The sequence below is a fragment of the Trachemys scripta genome, chromosome 1 (genome assembly GCF_013100865.1).
Source record: "Trachemys scripta elegans isolate TJP31775 chromosome 1, CAS_Tse_1.0, whole genome shotgun sequence".
Taxonomy (NCBI): domain Eukaryota; kingdom Metazoa; phylum Chordata; order Testudines; family Emydidae; genus Trachemys; species Trachemys scripta.
Genome location: NC_048298.1, coordinates 10605336 through 10633007, shown reverse-complemented (window position 1 = coordinate 10633007; position 27672 = coordinate 10605336). Strand labels below are relative to the sequence as shown.

The window sequence follows — 27672 nt, the reverse complement described above, 5'->3', positions numbered from 1 at the left end:
ACCTTGAATGCTACCTTGTCTGCTGGCCTACTTAGATCCACCCCCCTTTTTTGTGCATAGGTCTCTTTGGGAGGGATCCCGGGCACAGCTCCACTGCAGAGGGTTAAATGATGCAGACGACCTTGGGCGCTCATCCCTACCTAGAGTGAATTCACACACTGAACGCAGGATCAGAGTCACCAGCCCCACAAAACCATCTTAAAGTCTCTGAACCGGAAATCTATTGCATTTACAAAGCAAAGGATGTTTCCTGTCGGGTATAAGTCTCATACAGTGTTGTTGATCCAAAAAAAGATATTACCTCGCCCACCTTGTCTGTCTAAGTCGCACACAGTCCAGACAGAAGTAATGCTGAATGGCTTTCAAAGAGGCGATGAGACTATAAATGCATTGTGATCAGAATTTGGATTAGGGCAGTTAATTAAACCCCCCCACCAAAGTGAACATGCAATGCTGTCTGCGTGGCTTTGAATCAGTTGGCTACACTCCCCTTCCCCTTCCCCCCCCCAAAAAAAAATCCGTGGGACTCTGTCTAAGGGCTTCAATGATCACTTGGTAATGCATTGCTTCTGTAGTGAATTATGAGTAGAGAACTACCATGCTGGATGAAATAAAGCTGTTTGAAAGAATTTGATGAGCTGGCTTTCTTTGTTCGATCTGACTCCCGTGAAATGGCAGAAGTTGGCTTAGAGCCTACAGATAGATTCAGCGTGACAGGTCCTGTATGGGAGAACCTAACAAGAGTCTGCAATAAACATGTCCCTGTCGAAGGAAGAGACACAAAAAGTTACCTCAGCCCCATGGATCACTATTCAGAAAAAAGAAAATGAGAGCAGTTAGGACAAAGGCCTAAAAGAGATGACAGTGAGGAAGACAGGCAACTGCTGTTGGGTTGGTAGGAATCTTTGTAAAAAAACAAAGGCCAAGATTTTAAAAAGCGAGTTGTAATTTTGAGACACCTTAAAAGGGGCTTGATTTACAAGGGGGTGGGTGTTCAGCACTTTCTGAAAACTGGGCACCGGAAAATTGATGCATCCAAAATCACTAGGCGATTTGGAAAACGCTGGGTGGGGTTTTTTTCTGCCTGCCAGCTCTGAAAATTCCAAACTGGGCTCTCTCTGCAGCCCACATCATCACTAAGTACAAAGCTTCGACAGTCAGAACTGGGCTGACGACTTGCTTGACGTGTGAGCCAGAATACACTCCAGCTTGCTGTCCCGTAGATTGGCTAGCTTCCTTTGATGAATCTGCCACTTGCCGTTATTAGAGACAGGATACTAGACCAACCAGACCATTGTTCTGATTTGATTCTGTATGCCAATTCCTGTGTTCCCACTGGTGTTGCAGATTAGACCAGAGTTTCTGACACTAAAGCAAGCAGGCAGGAATAGAACAGAGATCAGGAATGGTGGGGAAAAAAAAGGCATTTATAAATAGTGTCTTTTCCGGTTATTGCTGTGCTTTAAATATTTTAAAGGCCATACATCTCCTGGTTCTGCCAGAGAAATTGATGCAAAAATGGTGCTACGTAAGATATGGGGAAGTTAGAGACTAGTTTAATCATTCTTTTATACAAGTACTTTTAATTTCGCTAATTTAAATACATTTGGAAGATCTTTGGCTCTAGGGTGACCAGACAGCAAATGTGAAAAATCGGGATGGGGGCGGGGGATAATAGGAGCTAGGGTGACCAGATGTCCCGATTTTATAGGGACAGCCCCCATTTTGGGGTCTTTTTCTTATATAGGCTTCTATTATCCTGTGTCCCGATTTGGTCACCCTAGAGCCTATATAAGAAAAAGACCCAAAAATCGGGATTGCCCCTATAAAATCGGGACATCTGGTCACCCTATTTGGCTCTGTAAAACTGACTGCATAGTTCAAATGCCATTAGAGAATGGGCTTTTAAAGGAGCGTAGGAGAGGAAAGAGCCCAGTGTGGGGAACCCTGAATTCTGCTCCTGTCTCTGTCACTGGCTTTGGCATGTCGGGGCCAGATTTCGAAAGGTCTTTAGCAGGCTAAAGAGGCAGATAGGTGCCTAAGTCTGCCACAGAGGCTTCACTGGCATTTTTCAAGCTGCTGTTCAGCAGCCATCACCCCCCATACGCCTGCTTTCCTGCCCATTAGCGCCCCGGGGCTTAAGAGTCAGTGGTCAAAGCGCTACCCCACGACAAATGCCCAAGGCTTTGAGAAATGGGGCTCAGACCGTGAAACAGTGCCGACTCCCCTGGCAGTACTTCGGTGCAGCTAACCCCAAACTCATCAGTTAATAGACTCCCGTTGGCTTCAAAGTGCTTTGGATTATAGAATCGTAGCAGATCAGGGTTGGAAGGGACCTCAGGAGGTCGTCTAGTCCAATCCCCAGACAGATTTTTGCCCCAGATCCCTAAATGGCCCCCTCAAGGATTGAAATCACAACCCTGGGTTTAGCAGGCCAGTGCTCAAACCACTGAGCTATCATCCCCGCCAAGGGATTAGGCCCCTTGAACAAAAGCAGCCTCTGGTTTTGGCTCTCCTCCTTGAGACCCTCTGGGCTTGATTTTTTTCCAGAGGCGCTGAGCACCCGCAGCTCTCATTGACTTCACTTGGAGTTGTGGGCGCTGAGCGCCTCTGGATATTAGGCTCATGTTGGGCACTCGAAATGAATGCACACGTTCGGCACTTTGGGGCTTGATCTCTCTGTGCCTCAGTTTCCGGACGGGTCATCTGGGGAGAATAAACGTTTTCTGCCTCATGGGGGCGGGGAGAGGAGTCATTAGGTAAATGTTCCGCCGGTACCTGGGATATGTGAAATGCTGCACACCATGAATGCCATCCCTCGTTAGAAAAATACAGCGTCTGGAGGTATTATCTCGGCTACGAAAGACTGATCGCTGTATCGCTAATGGTAGAAATGCCACTGACCCCCATGCCCTTGAAAACCGGTACTGATCTAGGGCCAGCTTGTGAATAGCCCTAACATGACTGTAGCCCTTGCCCTTCCTAGCCTACCATGCTAGACTTACCCAGATCTTCATGTGCTGTGTGGAGTGCAGCGGCTGAATTCCACCTGCTCCCTTTAGCAAAGGGACGGAGATTTGGTGGAGCCAGGGCTCTTCACTCCTCCTTCCCCAATGCTCTGGTGGCTGGGGAGGGGGAATAAGTTGTATCTGTGAAGGGCTGCAGTAAATCACTTCCCCTTCAGAGCAAGAAAGAAGAAGAGGTTAGTCTGCGGGTGCTGTGGCCTACACAGAGTTGTACCTAAGGGCACAATCTCGCCCATGGCTTTTGGATCTCTGGTGGAATTATTTAATCTTTTGACACCTTTTAGGTCCAGTCCCATTCCCACTAAAGTCAGCCGGAGCATTCAACGCACTTCAATGGGAGCTAGATCAGGTCCTTGGTAGTTGGTCCTTACCTAGCGCAGCAGCATCGTTAGGTGTCTCAGAAATACTCAGGATAAACAGACTAGACCGTTTCAGTTCCCACCAAATATCAGAATTTAGTCCTACATTTAAGTCTGGCAAGAGCCATAACATTTCAGATTATGGGGCTATTTCGCTGCTTTCTCAAGCCCCATAACTTCTGGAGAAATGAGCGTGACGGCAAATTAATGGCTCGGGTTTGCAAGTGCTCAGAAGGTTTTGGATTCCCATCAGTCTGGCTGTAGGCCAGCTAACAGCATTATCACTCCTCTCAGTGAATTAACAGGTGACTTTCCCTTGCGTACAGCGCAGGGTAAAATGATGGGTTGGTATCTTATGGGGCTGCCTGAAGCTTTTGGTTCAGGTATCCTGCAGCCTAATCACAAAGAAGCAAATCCTTTTAGTTGAGGAAGGCCCAGAATGCAGGTGACCCAATGGTGGTTTCCCCTGGGAGGGAGCAGGAAGTGGCGAATCTGTGTTAAAAAATTTACTTCTTGGTGGCTGTTGGGGATTGTGCTGCCTTTGTTGGTGAAAGCCTGTGAGCAAAGTCTGGGCCCAGTAATCTTCAAATAGGGGGTGGCCCAGCCCTAGTTCAAGAGAAGTGGCATAAATTATCTCACACGGTCCAGCCTTCACTTTGTGGGGAAGGTCAGGAAGAAGGTAGTGCCAGGCCAACTCCTGCAGCAGCTATATTCTTTCCATTTTTGTGGCGCTTAGTCAGTCGGGCTTCCGAGCTGGATATGATATGGAAACTGCCTTGATTGTTGTAATTCCTTTGGGTAGTGGAAAGAGGTTGTACATCCATGCAAATAAAATGAAATCGATCAGCACCTTTAATACCCATCACTATGCGTTGCTTTTGACTCTCCTGTGGAACCTGGCACCAATAGCCAGAATTGCTTTCAGGTGACTTTGGGGGGCTTGTCTACATTTGAAAGCTAATTTGAATTAATGTAGGGTGTGAATTTAAAGCACAATAACTATCCCTAAGCAGCTTCATGTATGGACATTCCTATTCTAGAATAAGTGTGTCCACCCATGCATCAAGTCCGGAATAGCTCTATGTGTAGACAAGCCTGCGGGCCTTCTCCGTGAGAGAGGATTCTGAGCTCCTCTGACTCCCATGCTGCCTTGTGGGCCGTGAGAAGGAAGAAACGAGCCACATTGCAATGAACTCTGGCCACACCCTTTTCCTGCTCCTGACATGCTCACTGTGTTGGGACTGGGTGTGGGGCATTGGAGCCTTCGTATGCTGGGGGCATTTCCCTGAGAGCACTTCTGCCCTCTTAGGCTATGTTTACCGTGTAGTCACAGGGATTGGTCCTGTTTTGAGCAGGGGCTTGGACTAGACGTCCTCCTGAGGTCCTTTCCAACACTGATATTCTATGATGTGATTGCAGCTTGCAGAGACCTAGCCAAGCTAGCTTTAATCTAGCTAGTTCAGGTACTAGAGGGGTGAGGCTGTGGCACCATGGGCTTCAGTACAGGCTAGCCCCACAAGTGATTACCCAGGGTTCCAGGCGGGCTTGTAGAGCTGCCCCTGAAGGCCGGGTTGCTGCAGCTTTGCTGTTCTGGTACCTGAGCTGGCTAGATGAAAGCTAGTGTGGGTATAGCTCCGCGAGGTGCACTTGTACCCTGTGATTGCTGCAGAAACAGCCTTTAAGGCCCTTCTCTGCCACCAGAGCAGCGTAAAGTGGGCAGAGCCTCGGAGGGTAAGAGAAAATCAGCTCCCAAGATGGTGCTTTAAGTTCTGAGTTATTTCTCATACTAGCTGTGGCATAGACTGACTTGGCACTCCCGGGCAAGTCACTACAGGGTACTTGTTTAAAAGGGCTGAGGCCTGGACGACTCCTCTTGAAGTGAAAATTGAGCCTGCAACGTTTGCGTTTGCACTGTTGTGTCTGCACTTGACATGCTGTACCAATTTGAATACTTGCCGCTCTAGCTACCCGACCGCAAGTGCAGATGGGCTTGTGAGAGGTGTAAGCATTCAGATTTGCAGCCACGACATGTTTTGCAGGTGCAAAAAAAAGCAGGTAGAAGTTTTGCAGGTATATATTGCACCTGCAAAAGGGCAGGCACCTTGTCAGGAAACTTGGCATGCAACCGCTATCCGCCTCAGTTTCTGTAGGATTATACCTACCTCTCAGGTGTGCTATCTAATTAATATTTACAAAGCACTTAGAAAATCCAGTGTGGAAGGTGCTGTACAGAAATGCAAAGGAATATGATATGATTTCCAAGACTTATAAGCGGGATTTTAAGCTCTTTCTTGGCTAGTCTGAGAAACCGCAAACAAAAGGATTCCACATCGTTTGGGCCAGATCTTCCACTGGTGTAAGCGGGCATAGCTTCATTGATGTCAGTAGAGCTATGCCAGCCAACAGTTACTGAGGATCTGACCCTGTATTTTTAGCACTGTAGTTACTGCATGCCGCTAGGGGATCATGGTCTCTAAATCCTCTATCCAGTTGCTTCCAATTTTCCGTTGACAATAATTTTTTTTTCTTTTGCAGCTAACATTGCTACGTTTAGAAATGTAACAGTATTTCTGTTTATCAATATATTATCTAACCCTTCTGTAAATTAGGTCTGAGAAAAAAAATCTGATCTCTAACTCCCAATTATAGGCAGGTGAAATTAGAATGTATCCTCAGAGCTCCTCAGTTGCAAACACACAAGATTAATTACAGGAGGTTTTTTGTACTAAGGCTGAGGTTTTCTGAGTTACTGAAGGCTCTTGAGTGCCCGGTTTCTACTCCTTTTAAAAGGAATTAGGTATCTAAATCCCACAGACGACTTTGTAAATTCCAGCCTAAATGTAACAAAAATTAGTTAATGCTGAATCCTAAGAAGATACAGGTTTGTTTTGTTTGGCTAGAAGATAGTGGCTCGGATATTGTGAAGCAGAATAGAAGTTCCTAGGAATTTGGTTCAGTCCTTCCTTAGCTTTTCAGAAACATATTTATTCACTAGCTAGTTAGGGATGTCCTAAGGCAGGGGTTGGCAATCTTTCAGAAGGGGTGTGCCGAGTCTTCATTTATTCACTCTAATTTAAGGTTTCACATGCCAGTAATACATTTTAACGTTTTTAGAAGGTCTGTTTCTTTAAGTCTATAATATATAACTAAACTATTGTTGTATGTAAAGTAATTAAGGTTTTTAAAATGTTTAAGAAGCTTCATTTAAAATTAAATTAAAATGCAGAGCCCCCTGGACCAGTGGCCAGGACACGGGCAGTGTGAGTGCCACTGAAAATCAGCTCACGTGCCGCCTTCGGCACGCGTGCCATAGGTTGCCTACCGCTGTCCTAAGGGCTGCTTTGTCTGTTACCTGGGAACAATGCTGTGTGGCGTTTCCATATTAATGCCTTGTCAATGAATTGGATGTGATCGTGGCTTTTGTCCTCTGGGGTGATTTATAAAACATTCAAAGATACCTTGTATGACAGGTGTGAGCCTAAGTGGTGAACATGAAGCATGTAATTGGGAAGATGCTGCTGGCGCTGGTCATTCACCTCCTCATTTGGTGTAAATCAATATCCTTGACTTCAGTGGAGCAACGCCTACTTCCATCAGCTGAGGATCTGACTCTGTGTGTGCGTGTGTAGACTCTCTGGGGCCTGTTCTTTCATAGTGCAAACTGTATTTGCATCTAAAACTTGAAACTCTTAGCTCTGTTTTCTGTTGGATACAACCACAGCGCAGAGCCGATAAGCCCAGGGCCATGCTGGTCCTGACCATGGAAAGTGGCTTTATAATATATGTGGCATCATCTGCGGTGCTAAATGTTTCTTTTATTTCCCCCCCCAGCAATCAAAGAGAAGTACACCGACTGGACGGCGTTTCTTATACACGATCTGACAGGCTCCCGAACGGCACCTGCAAATTTACTGGAAGGCGTATGTATTAGATTGCAGTTTATATTTAATAACGTGGCACTGTATTTATATTATAGCGATGTTCAACCATGAAAATATAGGGCTCTGTGCTTGCAATGTCTGTGTATCCCTTTAGGGTGTGTCTGCACTACACTTGGGAGGTGTGATCCTGGCATAGGTAGATAGACTTGCACTAGCTCTGCTTAAGTTAGCGCGCTAAAAATAGAGGTGTGGCTATCACAGTGGAGCAGCGGCTTGTGGTAACCACCTCAGCTTGGACCCCCGGGGGCCAGGCGGGCATGGTCTTGGGCCGCTACCTGAGCCGCCACCCCTGCCGCAACATCTACACTTCTATTTTTAGCGCACTAACTTAAGGAGAGCTAGCTAGCTGAACAATGCAGATGCATTTCAAGATACTCCTCGCTTTGATCGCTTTGTTTCTGCCCACTCGTGCAAGTCACAAACACATGCATTCATTTTTAAAGAGTGCGGGTACTTCACTAGTTAGCCACAGGGTAGACTTAGTAGAATATCGCCAGGGTTTTTCAGTCCACAAGGCCAAAAATCCTAAACATTCAAAGAAACAGGGCATGGCTACACTAGCAGGTTTACAGCGGTGCAGCTGTAAGCTCTCTAATGTAGCCGCTCTAAGCTGGAGAGAGCTCTCCCAGCGGCTTACCTACTCTAGCCCCCGTGGGCGGCAGAAGCTCAGCGCTGTCCACGCTGGCGCTTATGTTGGTGTAACTTATGCCACTCCGGGTGATTTATTCACACCCCTACGTGACCTAAGTTATGCCGACATAAGGTATAGTGTAGACATAACCTTAGATGATCATGGCAGATGGATCCACAGTCACTTTCATGCTCCCGGCTAGAATATGCCGAAAGCCTAAGGGCTTGACTCCTGTCTCACACTGGTGCAATTCCAAACCATGTGAATGGGATCAGAATAAGCCCCCATGTTGCTTGTAGGCTCTACCCTACCTCCTTTGATGTTGGTAGAAGAAACAGGCAGGCAACAAGGCAGAAGTGTGGAGGGAGGAAACAGCAGCTTGGATAGAAACCGTTTGCAATCTTGTGTTTAATGGTGTTATGCTCTGTTATGTGCGAGGTATGTGGGTAATACAGTACGTCATGCTGTGTTTGTAACCCACTGGTAAATAGAATTACTGTTAATCAGCACTGCAGATCATTGTTATCATTGCATATTGATTTAACAAGGTAATTTTCTGTACTGGAGCTGTTCATAAAAGGGTTCTTGCTGTACTTTCAAAATGAATACTCAATACAATCCAAATGTTAATGTTAGCATTCTGCTCTCATGGAAAAATGACAACTGATTGTTTGGCTTAGCTTCTAGCATGCAGATCAGAGAAGCAATATTAGCTTTATAATTGCCAGGCATCTATTATAATAAATTAAGTCATTACGGTGTTACTATATCCTTTGATGTTAAGGAATGTTTTATTGCACTGAAGCAATTGTATGGACGAAAAATGACATTAAATCAGAATTCCATGATATTGTTATACACCTCTACCCCGATATAACGTGACCCGATATAACACGAATTCGGATATAATGCGGTAAAGCAGCGCTTCGGGGGGGGTGGGGCTGCGCACTCCGGTGGATCAAAGCAAGTTCGATATAACGCAGTTTCACCTATAACGCGGTAAGATTTTTTGGCTCCTGAGGACAGCGTTATATCGGCGTAGAGGTATATTTAGAAACAGCATTTTGCCATGACATGATCCTTTAAGAGATTGTATGGATGCATTTAATAAATACAATAAGAAAGTTGCTAATACTGTAAGCAAATGTATTGCACTGAGATGTATCAACTATTCACAGAGCTGGTTGAAAATTTTCATGTTACACAATTTCAAACTTATTTTTTTAAATATTAAAAATAAAAGGGAACAAATTACAAAAGAAATATTGTGATTCCAACTCTCCTCTCCATTTTGTTGACCAACTCTAATGCTGGCTGAAGTTTGAATTTCAAATTTTTGCAGTTTTTTGAATGGGGAAAAAAGAGAAAAAAAGGGACAATTTTTTTGAAATACCGGCTTCCCTTTTTTTCCCAACCAGCCCTAGTATGAACCATTTTCAAACTCTCTCTGATTTTCAAAATGTTTTAGAAATCCCTATAAAGGCTATTGGTTTTTACTGTGTGTTTCCTTCAACAGGCTTGGTACACAAACAGCTAACAATTTAGGCCCTGATCCTTCAAACACTTACGCATGTGCTTAATTTCATTGCTGTGAGCAATTGGGACTGCTTGAAGAAACAGGGTTGCCAACTCTCGGAATTTTATCGTGAATCAAATGATTTTTTTTAATGTGTTTCTTAAAGCCCCAACTCCTGGAATCAAGAGATTTGTGCATGAGAATCTTCGCTTTCATTTAAAAAAAAAAAGTATGTTTCTAGACCTCGTCAATTTCAGAGAAAAGCTTGCAAATGTGAGGCAAGTGCACTCTAAAGGCTCAGAAACCCGAAGGGAAATAAAAAGAATCCAAAATATATTATTTTGTGGAAAAAACCCCATTCATGATTTTTTTTATCCCAATCACAGGATTTTTTTAGAGCCTGACTCGTGGTTTTGAGTGCTTGAGGTTGGCGGTACTGCAGTGGTAACGCTGAGTCTGTGCTTAAGTGTTTGCAGGATCGGGGCCTTAGCACGTACTCTGTGTGTAAGAAAATACACACTGTCACTGGAACGTCTTGTTTCACTTTAAATCGGCTATGAGGGCCTGATCCAGAAAACCGCTCTCTTTTAGCACCTGATCTCATGCCCTTTGAAGTCAATGGGAGTCTTCCATGGACGTAGTGGCCTTCAAATTCCCACTGGATGGCCCAGTCTTGCCCCCATTGAGATCAGTGGGAGGTTTGCCACTGATGGCAGTGGGAGCAGGATCAAATCCATGGTGAATGAGAGCTCTGTGCACATGGGGGCTTTCAGGATCATGCTCTGAGTAGCATGCCTTCTAGGTTAATTTCAGGGCCCAGTCCTATGATGGGATATACTCCCATCATACTCTAACTGGGACAAACTCCAGTTAGAGTCGGTGGGGGTGAAATCTCCTAGCAGGACTGGGCCCTGAATCCTTTGGAAGAATCCTACTAGGTGGATTCCTAAGAATCCTAAAATATCCAACGGCAATTTTATTTTTTTGTTGGTTGAGAAATTAGCACAACTGTTGTTTTCTGTTTTCTTCTGAATTTGCACTTGGAAGCCGTTGGGTAAAAGAGGAGAACAGACTGTTTGCTGATAGCTTGGATGATGGTGTGAAAAACAAAAATAATCTTCTGCTGTCATCTGTTTCCTTGAGACGTCTTCAAATAAAATTTAAAATAAGGAGTTTTGCTTCTATTCAAACAGCCTCTGCGAGGAAAAAACCCTGTAGACCTCATTACAGTTGATTCCTTAATAGAGCTGCAGGATTCCCAGAACCCTTTTCAGTACTGGATAGTTAGTGTGGTTGAAAATGTTGGAGGAAGATTACGCCTTCGCTATGTGGGATTGGAGGAGACTGAATCCTATGACCAGTGGTTGTTTTACTTGGATTGCAGACTTCGACCAGTCGGTTGGTGTCAAGAGAATAAATACAGAATGGACCCACCTGCAGGTAAAATGGCTCGTTAAAAATATGCTCTCATCATTTGCATTTGAAACCTGTTTATTTACTGAGAATGGTGTGGATCTGCTGTTCGTTTCTTCTAGTTTATCAGTCATGTTTTTTTGACCACGAGTTACTCAGTTTAAACCCATTAGGCTGGTGGATTTGGTTAAGGGCATGAGGCTGGTTTTGTGGCTCAGACTCTGACTTAGATGACCTAAGTTCAATTCCCCGCTCTACCATAGATTTTCTATCTAATCTAAGGGCAAAACCCCTAAGCGCTCTGCCCCTCATCTATGAAATGGGGATAAAGTGGCTTCCTGTGGGCTTTATGGCAAGCCGGGGCACTGTAGATTCAGCTCTTGTCGTGTAGATCAGCCCTTTGTCTAAGTTGGCTATGATAGGTTGGAAGTTCTTCAGGGCAGTGACTGTCTGTTACTACGTTTGTACAGTCCCTACTACAGTAGGGTCCTGATTCCTGACTGGAACTTCTAGGTGGTATTGTAATAATAACAATAATATAATGAAAATCTCCTAAGAAATGTGTTTTGGAGCATAATGTCTCATTCTGGTGTAAACTAGAAATAATTCCACTGAAGTTAATGGCACTACTGCAATGTAAAATTGGAGTGAAAAGACGGAAAACCAGACCCACAGTGTAGTGGCTTTGTATAGGTAAGTAACTGAGTGGTGCCCTCTAATGGCTGAACTCACAGAGAGGCTAAAGGACCTACTACTGCTGCTGGCTAAGGGAGTTCTCTTTTAGTGCAAATGGTAGAAGCCTGACTTCTTAGAGTTGAAAGTCCACGATTATATTTTCCAGTTCCCCTAAAGCATGTGCGATTTTTATACCAATTGTGTCTGTTGTTGCTATGTTAGAATAGGACCAGATTTGACTTCAGGGGACATGCCTGTGGGATGAATTTTCCCCATAAAGTGGGCTGGGCTGGGCTGGGCAAACCTTGTCAGTTTCATTTTGAAGGAATTTTTTTGGGGGGATGCTTTTCCTCTTGGGTTAGAGTTGCTTTCATTTGCACCCCTGAGAGCTGTCCCGAGTTATGGATTCAGTCGAAGACAACAACTCAAAACGAAACTCAGCCAATGGCACATTTTGCCTGGCATTACAAAGTCAGCATGTTTTTCAGCGTTATCGTTTCCACCCCAAGTCCCGAAGCAACTTGACTCAGCGTCATCAAAACGTTTCCCTCAACTCAAGTTATGGCTTGTAGTGAAACCCCAGACCAGGCAAAATTCCCCTTGAGGAGTAAGGATGATTTCTTAGTTAAGGCACAGGAGACCTGGCTTCTATCCCTAACTCTTCCTTTGTCCCTGGGGGCAGGTCACTTAACTTCTCTGGGCTTCAGTTGTCCCATGTGTAACAGAAGGAGTCTTTCTGTTGATTTCAATAAATGTTGAGTGTGGGAGAGTCGGGATTATCCCTGGGAAGGTGTTTTTAATGCTGCTTTCCTCCTGTGTTGCAAATCATTAGAGCAGTTACCAGGGTGAACACATTAAGGCAGGTCAGTGTTACAAATTTTTGTCAGCAAAGCTATGTTGGTCAGAGATCTAAACTCCTCCCCTCCCCCGCAGCTGACATAGCTATGCCAGAAACCACCTGCGTCCCCACCATGTAGATGTAGCTGTACTGACAGAAGAGTGCTACCATGGGGGCGGGAGGGAAGGAGAATATTGCTATGCCAACAGAAAAACTCCTTCTGTCGGCATATGCTGCACCTCTACTAGTGGGCTCTGCCGGTGTGGCTCTGCCTGTCTAGCTGTGTCAGCAGAGCTGGTGTTGTGTAAGAGTAGTCTTGTGTTGTGTAATAGTCTGTGGGTCTTCCACCAAAACCCACCTTTTCATTGCTCCCCTCTGACGACCTTGCCGGCTGACTTAATTCTCAGTAAACACAGCTATGATTACCTCTGTCTTTTCTGCTTTTTGCTTCCATTCTCATACTGTATTTGTTTTTGGGTTTGTCTCTTTCCTTTGTTCTGGCTCTGTTTTAGTCTTTTTGGGTTTTTTTTCTTTTTCTTTTCTCTAACTTGGTTATTTGGCTTTCTTTCACTGTTCTTGTTCTCTCTCTCATTCTCTCGCTCGCTCGCTCTCTCTTCCTGCCCTCTTTCCTTCTCGCCTTGCTCTTTGCTTTCTCCCCATCGTCCTCCCACTGTTACATGGGGCCCTGATGCACTAGTGTAAATCTGAAATAACTATTCAAGCCAGCTCTTCATTATAGCATCCAGTGGCTTCAATGGAGGTACATTGCTTCACACCAGCTAAGGGTCTGTTCCAGAAGAGTTACACCAGTAGAACACTGGTGGGAGAGGAGAATCAAAGCCCTTGCTTCTGCCCCTGTCTCTCTGTCTGTCTCTTTCCTGATTAGTTCCCTCCTAATCCCTACTGTTCCCCAGTTGTTTTGCCAGCTGTCATGCTCTCCACTCTATTGACAAGCCAAATGGCAATGTGAAATTGACTAGGTTTCTAGTCTTATCATTGTGGACCAGCCCCTTAAAGATCCCTTATCTTATGTTTGTTCTGCTTCTGGAGCAGAGCAGAGACAAAGGTGCTGGTAGTCCCACTTCATACTCAGTACAGTTTGTTGGCCACTCGAAGTCCAGCTGAGAAACAAAGGATTACAAGACCCATTAGATATATTGTATTGTTACTAAATAGACACAATTAATCTGGGAGAGAAAAATGTAGGCTGCCACAAATTGAATATAATTTCCAGTAAGTAATTCCTTATTAATCCATCCAATGGCAGCATAATTTCCTTTTACGCACATTAAATTATTTCCTAGATTGGAGATAAAGGCCTGCAGATAGCGCACCCAACATTTGATTTCGTACTCCCTGAGCATCGGCATTCAGCTGAGAAGGAAGTCAGTTCCATGCGGGCAAGTATTTCCTATGGATCCCTGCCAAGAAATGGCGATGTGGGTGTGACGGGTTCAGTCACAGACCATCACCTGATGTGCTGAGATTACCTCTGAGCCCGTTTTCCCTGCCAGCTTGGGACTCCAGAACCTTGTGTGCTTGAGCCAGACACGCTAGCCTGCTGCAACACAGACCCAGGTCTGGCTCATGCCCCCAAAGCTGCAGACTTTAACCCAAAACTGCTCAGCAGGTCACCTATTTCCAGCACCCAGACACCCAGCTCCCAATGGGATCCAAACCCCAAATAAATCCGATTTACTCTGTATAAAGCTTATGCAGGGTAAACTCATAAATTGTCCACCCTCTATAACACTGATAGAGAGAGATGCACAGCTGTTTGCTCCCCCAGGTATTAATCACTTACTTTGGGTTTACTAATAAACAAAAGTGATTTTATTACGTATAAAAGTAGGATTTAAGTGGTTTCAAGTAATAATAGGCAGAACAAAACAAGTTACCAAGCAGAATAAAACAAAACACACAAGTCTAAGCCTAATACATTAAGAAACTGATTACAGGTAAATCTCACCCTCAAAGATGTTCCAATAAGCTTCTTTCACAGACTAGACTCCTTCCTAGTCCGGGCCCAATCTTTTCCCCTGGTACAATCCTTGTCAGTTCCAGCAGACATTTTAGGTGGAAACTAGGGGTTTTCTCATGATTGGGACCCTCTTTGTCCTGCTCCACCCCCATTTATAGCTTTGGCACAAGGCGGGAATCCTTTGTCTCTCTGGATCCCCACCCCTCCTTCTAAATGGAAAAGCACCAGGTTTAGGATGGATTTGAGTATCAGGTAACATGTTCACATGTCCTGTGAGACCCCTAGGCCTGATCTACACTAGGGATGGGGATCGATCTAAGTTGCGCAACTTCAGCTACATGAATAAGGTAGCCAAAGTCGACGTACTTAGATCTAGTTACAGCCGTGTCTTCACTACAGTGAGTCGACTGCTGCCACTCCCCCGTCAACTCCGCCTGCGCCTCTCGCTGAGCTGGAGTACAGGAGTCGATGGGAGAGCGCTCGGGGATCGATTTATCGCATCTAGACTAGATGCAATAAATCGATCCCCGCTGGATCGACCGTTGCCCGCTGATCCAGCCAGTAGTGAAGACATACCCTTAGTCTCCATTCTTCCAGGGCTGGCCTGCACGTACCCTGGAAGGTTTGCAAGTAAACAGAGCCATTTATAACCAATTGTCCTAGTCAGTGGGAGCCATCAAGATTCTAAACCACCATTAATGGCCCACACTTTGCATAATTACAATAGGACCTCAGAGTTCTACGTCATATTCCTAGTTTCAGATACAAGAAAGATACATTCATACAAAGAGGATGAACACACTCAGTAGATTATAAACTTTGTAATGATACCTTACAAGAGACCTTTTGCATGAAGCCTATTCCAGTTACTTCATATTTACACTCATAAGCATATTTCCATAACTCCATGCATTATGGAGTGCAACATCACAGCGGGCAGCAATCCGCAACTCAGCGAGTGGAGACTTCGGGCCACAGACAAAACTTTAAACGTTCAGGCTGAAATTCCACCAAGGGCAGAGAGGGCCAGCACGAAGTTTGTGTCACCCACTAGTGAGTGTGTGTTACTGGTCCCTATCTCTTATGAGCCACAGAAGATAGGAGTCTTCTACAGCTCCTGCTTTGGCTCATACTGTAGTAACTGATGGTTTTAGCTTTGGCGGTCCCCAATTCAATCCTCTTTGCAATGGTCAAGACACCGGCCATCAGGTATGGGCTACTTAAGTCCCAATTAGAGCTCTCTATGCTGTGATGACTGTCACCCACTGCATGCAGGGCATGTGAATTTTTCTAAGGTGCCAGGTTCCTAGGAGTTAGCATAGCATTGCTTCCCTCCTGCATGCTTCCTATGGCGTACAGTATCAGAGCGTCTTTCCTCAGGATCTTCTAAGGGATTCCTCTTCTCATCGGCCCGTGGTCCTCTAGAGGCCATCTCCTCTACAGCACCTCTTAGGTGGTTCAGCAAAGCCCATGGCAAGCCCAGGAAGGCAGTTAACTAATGTGAAGAATGTAGTGAAGGTGCAGATGGGCTGAAGTGAGGATCTTCTTGGGAGATTGTGCCACAGCCAAATCATTGCCAGGGCGTTTTCCCTCACGTTCACCCCAACGGTCCCTTTATTGTCATTCTGTTGCCTGACTCCTAGTTTTATTCCCTGGTTCCTTCCCAAGGGATTCCATCTGTCCTTGCTCTTTTCACCCTCTGGGTGTGTTGGACGTATGCACCCCCAACTACCTTAGCCAATCTATGTGTATCCTTTCTGGCCCGATTCTGTGACGTGCCAGCCACTCTTATCTCCCAGTGAGAAGTGAGGGTGCCTGTCACCTCACAGGATCAAGTCATCAAGGCCTGGTCTTCAGCTGGTGTAAATCAACGTCGCACCATTGCAGTCAGTCCCTCCAGGCTATGAACTTCATTTCCTTGTGTGAATGTTTTTACTAAGTTGAAATCAATCTGAAGACTGCAGGTTTGGGTTTCAGCTTGGGTGGCTATTTCAGAGGCAGACAGGCTGTTTATTACACTGCGTTTCAGGAGCGAGAGTCTGTTCTGTGCAATGCAATGCACAACTCGCATCCCAGGGGAGGTGGGCAAAGGTGACTTTACGCCATCTTTCTGCCCTCCCAAGCCTGGGCTGTCCTGGGTCTGGAGAAGGCCCCAGCGTAACTTTGGACAGCCCTGGGGACCTGTTAAAGTGATGGCTGCCCTGTGGAGCACAGCATTGCTCAGGATCGAGACAGGCCTACTCCCAAAACACGCCTCCTCCCCCCGTCCCTGGCATGCCCCCTGTGCCAAGGCTTACAAGGGTGTCCTCAGAAGGCAGCCCTTCTGGCTGTCTGCCACCATGCCTGCACTAGGGTGGTATCCTTCCCCAGCTGGAATCAGGAGTTTGAGCAGTGGTTCTCAAGCTTCCACATAGCGAGCCTCTGAGTGCGACCCCCCCCCCTTATAAATTAAAAACACGTTTTTATATATTTAGCACCAATATAAATGCTGGAGGCAAAGTGGGGTTTGGGGTGGAGCTCCCCCATGTAATAACCTCTCAACCCCCCGAGGGGTCCCGACCCCCAGTTTGAGAACCCCTGAGTTTGAGGGTCCCCTTAAGTCCATTTATCTGGCACAAAGGAGCTGGAATGGGGCGAGGCTCTGACCCCAGATGAGTTTGGATTCCTGGGATCAGATGCTCACCTGATGTAAATTGGTGCAGCGCCATTGAAATGACACACGCTCGAAATCTGGCCCCAATTTTTGATACAAAGAGAGATGGCCTCATTTCATGCGAACTTGTAGTTAAAGATGAATCGGCAGACATTTTAATTGCTTATTTCTTGTTGCCCTCAACACAAATTGACACGGCACACTTTGTTCAATGGTCTGCAACACTATCACTTGAGGAGAATGCTTTATGCTCTTTTAACGCTGCGATTTAGTGTCCATAAACTTGCTAACATAACTTAACTGCCTCTATCTAATGAAATGCGTTCATAATATCACTCGCTGGTTATTGCAACTGGGAGATGTGCCTTTTATCTTTTGAGGCTCATTGAATATGCACCAAAACATGCAACTGATTTTCACCTACTCAAATGCAAGAATAATAAATGCCACTCGCCTACTCTCGCCCCTACCTCCATTGCAGCCACTGCAGGAAACATAGAATCATAGACTATCAGGGTTGGAAGGGACCTCGGGAGGTCATCTAGTCCAACGTAAAACATTGCAGGCCATTAGGAAATATAAAACACAGTAAGAAGCTAAGGAAACACCCGGGGTCAGATCCTCAACTGGTGTAATGGCATAGCTCCTACACCAGCTGGTGTAATGGCATTGCTCCTACACCAGCGAGGTTCTGGCTCAATAAATCTGCATCTGCAATGTTGCCAACCCCAAGTGTTTAAAAATCAGAGTCCGGCGCCCAAGAATCATAAGATTGGCTTAAAAACCTTGAGATTTAAAAAAAAAAAATCATAACCGTTGGGTTCTTTTTATTTGTTTTCTGATTTTTTGAGCCTTTAGGGGTCCCATTTTCAAGCTTTTTTTCCAGCAGCTATCGGAGCCAGAAATTACTTTTTCTTTTCTTAATGAAAACTGAAATTCCCACGTAATCAAATGCCTCCAGGATGGGGGTCTGTAAGGAAAGAAATATCCTACGATTCAAAATAAAATCGAGATGGTAACAGTGTTGTGTGCCGTGTGCCGGTCTCTGATTGCAAACTGTATATCCCGCAAGATGAAGAGCACTGATTTCGGGATCCAGAAATTCAGGAATCAGTGGCTGCTGGCCTTGGAAGGCTGATCCCTATGCCAAGTGAGAAATCTCCCATTCCCCTGGGCCAGAGGCTGCTGAATTGGGTAGTGAGCTATCCCTGGCTGACAGCTGTCTTTTGCAGATCAATCTGAAGAGGGGCAGGGAGAATCGTCTTAGCCTGAAGCTTAACAAATGGAAAATTAAAAACAGATGGCTGGGAAGGAAAAATGGAGGGGGATGGCCGGACAGTGGCCAAGCATGGAGATGCCCAGAGAGCCTTTCTTTTTACCAATAAACCCCAGACCAGAGCCCAGGTCCCTTGGCATCCTTGTACTCTCCGAGCAACTCCATTTCAGAGAAGCATTCATTCCCGCCGGCTCTGCGGCGGTGGGTGGGTGGGGAAGGGCTGAAGATCCCAAGGTTCAGTGATGCTGCATCACTAGAGGCAAGTCTCTCTCCTGCACACGGCCCATCTGCATGGGGCTGACCATGATCCAGCCCCGAATCCTCACGGGGTTGTCCTTGCAGGGTGCCAGCTGCCTCTCACACGCTGGGAGTTGACTGCGGGGAGAGACTAAAGGAGACTCCCTGCTCTTTGCACGGCATACCTAGGGGCCGGCCAGAATCACAGCCCAGGCAGGATGCTACCAGCAGACCAGGAAGCAGCCTGTGTGGAGCTGCTGTGTATTCCCCCAGCCACACCGACTCACGCATGGGTGGGTGGGGCAGGGAGTGGGGCAGAGTCATGGCTCCACCCCACTCAGTGCAGCAGCTATGCCAGGGAAGTACACTGCCCCAGGGATAGGCTTGGCGCAGGGAGAGACCTGGAGGCAGATTGTGACTGTCTGAGACAGTGTTTGCTTCCTGGTCTGCTCCTGGCGCAATGCAACAGCACATTCCCCCTTGCTTGACTGAACCCTGTGTGAATACATCTTACCTATGTGAGCATTCCCCTTGGCAACGGGGCTGTTCATGCTAGGAAAGGTGGTAAGACTGGGTCACTTTCTTAACGCACCCGAGGGTGAGCAGTGCTTCCAAAGGGAAAGGGACACCTGCCGTAACAGGCACCCTGAGTAACAATCGCTTAAAAGGTGCTCTTGGTACGGAGGACTCCGGCCGCAATCTGTACTCTAAACAGAGGATCAAAATGGGTGTTCACACTGAAATCCAGACAGGCAAGGAATTAAAAATATAGCCCTAAAAGGTTAACATGTCCCTCTAAGTGCGCTTAAATTCATATGCATACCCTTGATGTCTGTCTGAAGTTGGATAGTTTGATATAGTGGATGTATAAACGCACTTCCAGTGAGTGATTCTGCAAATCCTGTTTTGATAAGGTCTTAAATCTGCTGAGATCAGAGCATAACATTCCCTTGTAGCTTCAATGCTAGGTGAAAACTGTGCTTGCCAATTCCGTCTTTTTTTCTTCTTCTCTCCTTCAGAATTGTAAGATGCAGCCGTAAATCTTTGCGGCTGTTATAAGCATAGAATTTCAAATGAAAATTGAGCCAAACGCAGCACTGGTGTACATAACTACACTGACACCATTGGAATTGCACTCTGTTTATGCCCTATCTGGATTCGAGCCTATTCTGTTCATTTCCATTTTAATAATTGTTGCACTCTATCTGTCGATCTCGTAACTTTAATAGCTTGAGATGAATGTTTTGCAATAACTTGTTGTGTGCTGGATAACAATATGTTTCCTAGAACAGAAGTACAGCCAATATAAAATTCTCCATCACTGTATTGTCCCTACAGTAGATGATTCATAGGCATTTTACTGGGATGAATCACTAAAGGATTTGGTAATATAACTAACGATATTAAATCTATTTAAAGAAGCTTCTGTAGTGTAACTGGATTTCAGTTGTGAAGACTATTTGTTGGGTTGCTATTGTACTCTGATTGTTATATTGACAAGTATGTCTGTGTATAGAGCTGGTTGCAAATTTTTATTTTATTTTTTATAACAAAAAGTGCCTCTTCTACTACCCATGAGAACAGTGTTTATGAGAACATTTCCCTTTTTTTGTCAAAATGTTTCGGTTTTGGTTGTAAAACCCCAAACAGCAAAAATATCAGTTTTTGGCAGCCAAACATAAAACCAGTTCAGTTTTTGGTTTTCAAACTTCAAGTTTTGGCTTTTTGACAAAAAACCTGAAAAGTGTTCATTGTCTTGTTTGTTTTTCTGCAGGAAATAAAGTACATTACTCTCTGGCTCTGTGTGTTAGTGGAGTCATTCTTCTATTTTGTTTTTACCAGAACTACACAGTCCGGGTATACGCTGCATTGTTGGTTTTACTGGGATTGTAGCATTACATAGTGTATGAGATTAACATGCTACAGGAGTGTTTGGTCCTTAAACAATTATGTGATTTTTTTTGTTGTTGTTTTAGAAATCTATTCTCTGAAGAATATATCTGAGTGGAAATGCGCTCTGGAAAAATCCCTTAATGATGCAGCAAAGTTTCCTCTTCCAATGGAAGTATTCAAGGTAAAAGAGACCCATTTATTCTTTAATTAGAGAGCCACCAATGAATAAATACATCAGGGAGTGAATAGCATCTTGTATTTAACTCTGCTAGGAGAGTGATGCTCTAGTAGGTCATGCTGCAAAAAGTCACACGTGAGATTTTTGCATAAGCTGAAATAAAAGGGTTTTGTTGCTCTACAGATTTTCCATTTGGAAAATTGACTCCTTGGCGTCAAAGATTATTATGGGAGTAGGGGGTGCTTGGCATTGTTTTCTCACACATCATTTTTTAAAGCACATTGCTATGTAAGGCTTGTGCAAAAGACACCACTTATGTCTTCAAAGTAGGGTTTAAGTGGGACTTAGGAACATAGGAATTGCCAGACTGGATCAGACCCAAGGTCCATCTAGTCCAGTATCCTGTCTCCAGCACCAAAGGAAGGTGAAAGAACCCTGCAGTAAGCGGACGTGGGGTAATCTGCCTCCACCCCCACTTAGGTCTCATCTTGGTCTGTAATAGCCAGAGATTGGTTTCAGCCCCAAAACACATGATTTAAAATCCCTTCCAAAAATCTGTTGTCAGTGATTATGATAACTCTGAATATTCTTGATTTTGCTATATAAATATCCAATCTCTTAAATTCGTGGCCTCAGTTACTTCCAGTGGCAAAGAGTTCCACCTTTTACCAGTTTTGAATTTCCCACCTTTTACTTTAATAAAAGATCCCATTATTCTTGTGTAACGAGACTGGGTGCTTCTGTTCTCCCTATCTACCTTCTCTAGACCATTCATAACTGTATATACTTTTACCATGTCCCCTCTTATCCATTGTCTTTCTAAGGCGAACTGTCCCAGTCTGTCAGCGTCTCTTCGTAGGAGCCCAGGAGCATTCTTATCACTTGTCTCTAAACTCCTTCCAGTTCTGCAATACCATTTTTTAAGTTGGGTTGACCAGTACAGCACACAGTAGGACCAGTGTTTCAAAGTCCTTATATTGGCCCTCTGCACTATGGTAGGTTTCATCCTATTGTTGGTAAAATCTTTTCAGAAACTCTTAGTTCTTTTTTTGTGTTCATCCCAAGAAGCTGCACGTTCCAGGTCCAATCCAGCTCCCATAGAAGTCAATGGCAACATCCCGTTGATTTCAATGAGAGCAAGATCAGACCGTGCAGAGGAGATTATAATAGCTGGCCATACGTGTCGTGCAAAGAATATTTTGTGCTCACCCTCTCTTGAGTCCGCGTTAATTGTTTTGGTGATCTAAACTGGGGCCACTAGTGCCATTATTGTAATACTCTGGATTTCAAAAGTATCTTCTGTCTGAAGACCAAAAGGTATGTCACAAACACTCAGGGAAGCCTTGTTAGTTCCATTGCACAGCTAGGAGAACTGGAACATAGCATTAAAATGCTGCTCTAAGTCTGTGGAAGAGATATGCTGGTGATAGGTGCAATAAGAAGGCCTGAAAGATATAGGCTAGAGTCCAGATGGTTGTGCTGCCATACCTGTGCCAAGACCACCCAGTCACCTCTCTTCTCATTCTGCCTTCCTTCAGCTGATAACCTGCTCGTTTGATGAGTGAATTTTGTCCCAGACTGTCTCATGGAGCCCGTTAGCAGGTGTGCACTGCATCTCCTAACAAATCTTCTGCCTCAGGGGGAGGGATAGCTCAGTGGTTTGAGCATTGGCCTGCTAAACCCAGGGCTGTGAGCTCAATCCTTGAGGGGGCCACTTGGGGATCTAGGGCAAAATCAGTACTTGGTCCTGCTAGTGAAGGCAGCAGGCTGGACTTGGTGACCTTTCAAGGTCCCTTCCAGTTCTAGGAGATAGGATATCTCTATGAATAAATTAATCCCTTCCTTCATCATTGCATAGTCCCCTGCTTCCTATTTGCCAAGCATTTTAAATATAGGTTTCATCATTACTCTCTATGGGGGTGGAATTCACCACTGTGCAGCGAGTCAGTACACGACCAGTGCATCACTCACATCCTACTGCATCCCCAAAATAGGGGTTACATGGGCACTAAGCAATTACAGATGTCTGGTGCTGGCCCCTTACACAGGGTTGACTTTTACTCTGTTGTTGGTGATGTTAGGAAGGGTAGTTAAGGAATGGAATAAGCTTCCCAGAGAGGTTGTGGAATCCTCCTCACTGGAAGTTTTTAAAAACAAGTTGGACAAACCTATCAGGGATGATCTAGGTTTATTGCGTCCTGCCTCAGCGCAGAGGGCTGGACTAGATGACCTCTTAAGATCCCTTCCAATTCTTCATTTCTATAATTCTGTGTCCTTTAAGGAACCCCTGGTTTATATTTTATTTATTTGCTAGGAAAGACAGCCACTTTGTACTTTTCTGCTGACAATAACACTTAGCTCCTGTATAGCACTTTTCATCGGTAGATCTCCAGGCACTTTACAAAGGAGGACAGTATAATTATCCCCATTTTACAGCTCAAGAGACTGAGGCAGTGAGAGGGGATATGACTTGCCAAAGATGTCACAGCAGGCCAGTGACAGAGCCAGGAATAGAAGCCAGATCTCGTGAGTCCCAGGCTCTACCCACTAGATCACTCTCCCTGCCCAATCTCCCATCCTTTATTTTCACTTTCCAAAGGCAGGTGCAGCCAACTCCCTAGGAAGGGTTCCGGGCTCTGTGGTCCAACTAAGAAGCACTTTAATTAGAACAATTTTTTTCAAAACTCTCTGGGTGAAATCCACGTCTGGCAGAGGGCTAATGCAAAGCCCGTGCTCATTGAAGTCCCATTTATGCCCTATTTTGAGACTATAACCAGCACGTAAGGGATGCATAGGCCTCGCGTTGGCTGTCTGCACAAAGGTGATGTCCAGTCACTGTCCCCATATTACTAGTGATTCTGAGTATACACTTTTTATTTCATTTATTTGTTTCAAGGTCAAACCATGGTGGTGCTAGGATTAGCTCACAAAGAGGTGATGCTGATACTTAATTTCTGTTCCTGATCATATTCCGTGTTTGAAAGAGTTCAGAATATTCCTGGCAAGGCATAAAAAAAGCTTTTTTGAATGTACTCCTTCTGGCTGTGGGATCCTCTCTTCTCAGCATGCAAACTTATGTCCGCTTACTTTCATGATGGCATCAGGACTGTGTTTTTAGACTCAGTGAGTCCCACTTTTAAGGTGCCTTGTGGTGGGAGATTGCTGGGCTGCTCATCTGTTAAGAGGAAAGAGCAGCGCCAAGCACTGTGAATCGACTAAGATGAGCATTACTTTGGGACTGAACACGAAGAAGGGCAAAAAGCACAGGTGCTTTTTGTTTCGTCAAACCAAATCCGGGGTGAGGTTCAGCTCAGCCCTGTCTTCTCCAAGCCCCTGATTCTGGGCATCTATTCACAGAATCGTAGAATATCAGGGTTGGAAGGGACCTCAGGAGGTCATCGAGCCCAACCCCCTGCTCAAAGCAGAACCAACACCCACTAAATGGTTGGGGGGTTGGATAAATATTTCTGCTCTGGGCCCATTTCTTGTTTCAATTGCAAATGAGTAAAGCACAGAGTGAGTTTTGTTTTGCTTTGAAAATGTCACCATCAGTCAGGCACCTGCTTTGCATAACCAGAGAGACTCATGTCTGTGTCTCATTTTATGTCAGTCTCCAAAACTGGGGGTGAGAGGCAACATTTGACTGCAAGGGGCCAGGTCAGAGTAGCTCTGTTGAGTCACTTATGTCAGTGAAGTTACTCCACTGGTGACCAGCTGATGATCTGGTTTAGGTTCTGATTTGGGGTCCATTTCTGCTTCCGTGAGTCAATTGCAGACCTCCCATTGATTTCAGCAGGAGCAGTATTTTGAAGCCTATCTTGGTTCTTTCGCCTGCCCCCCCCCCCTCTTTTCCTTTGGTTTTATTTGATTACTATTATTTTAAAATAGTGAAATAGTGGCTGAAATCCTGGCCCCTATGAACTCAATGGGGAGTTTTTCCATTCACTTCATTGGAGCTGGGATTTCATGACACATGGGCATGAAGACAAGATGAACCTGGCTGACAAAAACTTGCATTTCATTTACTCAGCCAATAGGTCCAGAACTCCTTCGTTCAAAACATACCGAGCCTGATCCTCCTCTCCTACGTTGCTTTTATGCTGGCTTAACTTCATCGGCGTTACTCCTGATTTACACCCGCATAAGGATGAGGCGGATCAGGCCCATTGTCTAAATGTCTGGCACAAAAATCTTTTAATTAAGCAATAAGGCCTCAGCGTTTGTGCGGTTTGAAAATGTCCTGCCACTGGTGGGGACTTGGGCATGAACTAAAAAAAGCCAGCAGCTACCCCGGCTGATGATGGGCTCATCTGCTCTTGTGAGCTAAGCAGTGTCTGACTTGGCTGCTCCTTAGATGAGAGACCGCCAAGGAAAACCTTAGATACTCAAAAATGTGGTGGTGGTGATCCAGAAGGTGGTGGTCTTCACTGAAAGTCAGAGGAGAACTAATTCCTCCCCATGGTGCAACAGGGCTCCGGGGGGCTATAGCTGTCATCTGTTTAAATGAGCTGTAAAACAGAGATCATGCAATTGTTAACGATCCAGGGGCATTTTTGCAAAAGTGTAAGTGTCTACTCTGCTGTACTTGGTAAATTCCGGTTTGGGTAATTATAGTCCATCGATTCTGATCCGGCAAAGCATTTAAGCATGTCTTTAACTTTAAGCACACAAGTAATCCAGTTGAAGTCCATGCTTAAAGTTAAGGACATTCTTAAGTGTTTTTCAGGATTGGGGTCTAAATTACTTTTGCAGTTTCAGTTGCGCACATATGGACGGTGGGTGAATGACCTGTTGGGGGAGACTAGCCCCTGCCCCACCCGCTGCCCGAGGTCCCTCCCCTATCACCCCCACCTCGCCTGCTGGAGCCCAGAGCACCCCCACGGTAGCCGCTGGCCCCCCAGGCCACCCAAGCGCCCCCAGCCCTGGAGCGCCAGGTGGGCGGCTTGGTCCCAGTGCCCCCAACCTCAGCCCCAGAGTGCCGGGTGGGTGAGCAGTATGGCCAAAGCACCCCCAGCCCTGGAGCGCTGGGTGGGCGGGGCAGCCCCAGTGCTGGCCTCAGCCTGCCAGCCCCAGCCTCTGGGCTACAGAAGAGCGGGAAGGGAACTGGAAACAAGCAGGAAGAGACCTGGGGGCGGCGCATGGGCTGGGCCACACCAGGCTGTTTGGGGAGGCTGAGTCTCCCCCAGCCTATGATACCCGCCACCCATGTCAGTCTCCAGAGGAAGACTAGAGCCATTGTTGCACTTTGCAACCTAATTCCAGAGCGATGCGTGCCATTCTGTGGTTGGTAAAGTGACTCCTGTATGTATGGCTCAGATCAACTCCCATTACATTCAACGGCAAAACTTCCTCTGTCTTCAGTGGGGCAGGAGCAGGCTGTAATTGGGGCCTCATACTCCATTGACTTGCCCCTGGTGTCATCAGTGCACACAAGTACAATAATATTAATAACTACTAGCTCTTATACGACACTCCATCCGTCCGTCAGTTCCAAACTGCTTTACAAAGGAGGGCAGTGCCATTATCTCCATTTTACTGTTGGGGAAATTGAGGCACAGAGGGGGGAAATGACTTGCCCAGGTCATCCAGCAGGCCAATGGAAGAGCCAGTACCAGAACTCAGGCATCCCTATGCAGTGTTCTATTCACTAGGCAACACTGCCTCTCTGCTACAAGTAGGGTGAAAAATATTACCCTTTCCTATCTGGTGACGTTTTACATGCGTCTTGTACTGTCATTTGGCACAGATGTTGCATGTGGTTTGTAAAATGCCATGGGATCCTTTGGGAGGAAACAGATATAACTGCTAGTGAATATTCTGAGTGTTTTAGTACTAAATGTAGTGCTTGGCAAGCCACTGCTCCTAGAACAGGCTGTATAAAGAAGTTATACTGCACTAATACAAATAATAATAAATAATCTAACCCAGTGTTTCTCAAACTGGGGTCGCCGCTTGTGTAGGGAAAGCCCCTGGCTGGGCGGGCCGGTTTGTTTACCTGCCCTGTCCGCAGGTCTGGCCAATCGCGGCTCCCACTGGCCGCGGTTCGCTGCTCCGGGCCAATGGGAGCTGCTGGAAGCGGCGCGGGCCGAGGGACGTACTGGCCACCCCTTCCAGCAGCTCCCATTGGCCTGCAGCGGCGAACCGCGGCCAGTGGGAGCCGCGATCAGCCGGGCCTGGGGACGGGGCAGGTAAACAAACCGGCCCGGCCCACCAGGGGCTTTCCCTACACAAGTGGCGACCCCAATTTGAGAAACACTGATCTAACCCCTTTGTGCCTCAGATTCTCCACATGTAACTTGGGACAGTAGCAGCAGTATTGCTGTTTCCGCATTCGTGCATGCTGACAGCTGAGCCTGCAAATAGTCTATGAGTACCTATCTGGAGAGGAGATTCTGGATGCTAGCTGGCTCCTTAATCTGGCAGACAAAGACACAAGATCCAACAGCTGGAAGCTGAAGCTAGACAAATTCAGACAAGAAATAACTCACACGTTATTAACAGTGATGCAAAGTAGCCACTGAAACATTTTGCCTAGGGATATGTTGGGTTCTCAAAGTCTTTGGGGAACACACACACACACACACACACACACACACACACACACACACACACACACACACACACACACACACACCAGTTTATACCACTGTAGGAACTGCCCCTTTTTATAAAGATGGGATATATTTTAAACGGAGATGCATTAGCCCAACTGGCATTTTGCCTAGGGATATGTTGGGTTCTCAAAGTCTTTGGGGAACACACACACACACACACACACACACACACACACACACCAGTTTATACCACTGTAGGAACTGCCCCTTTTTATAAAGATGGGATATATTTTAAACGGAGATGCATTAGCCCAACTGGAAGTTACTGGTTTTAATGCAGGAATTACTGGGGTAAATTTTACCATCTGTGTTATGCAGGAAGTCAGGCTAGTTGATCATAAAGGTCCCTTCTGGCCTTAAAATCTATGAGTGCTAAAAATGAAGCCCCTTTAAAAGTCACATCCAATCTGTAGAGTTTGGATAAAATGATGGATGAGCATC

General features: G+C 45.7%; 1 protein-coding gene across 2 annotated transcripts in view; it reads left to right on the top strand.

Annotated features, from left to right (window-relative positions):
* SFMBT2 (Scm like with four mbt domains 2) overlaps positions 1-27672 on the top strand; it is a 202041-nt gene that overhangs the window by 89043 nt on the left and 85326 nt on the right. For both annotated transcript variants that reach the window (XM_034764474.1, XM_034764467.1), the window contains exons 5-7: positions 7217-7305; positions 10667-10913; positions 20523-20620. In XM_034764474.1, the coding sequence (XP_034620365.1) occupies positions 7217-7305; positions 10667-10913; positions 20523-20620 (434 nt within the window). The remainder of the gene's footprint in view (positions 1-7216; positions 7306-10666; positions 10914-20522; positions 20621-27672) is intronic.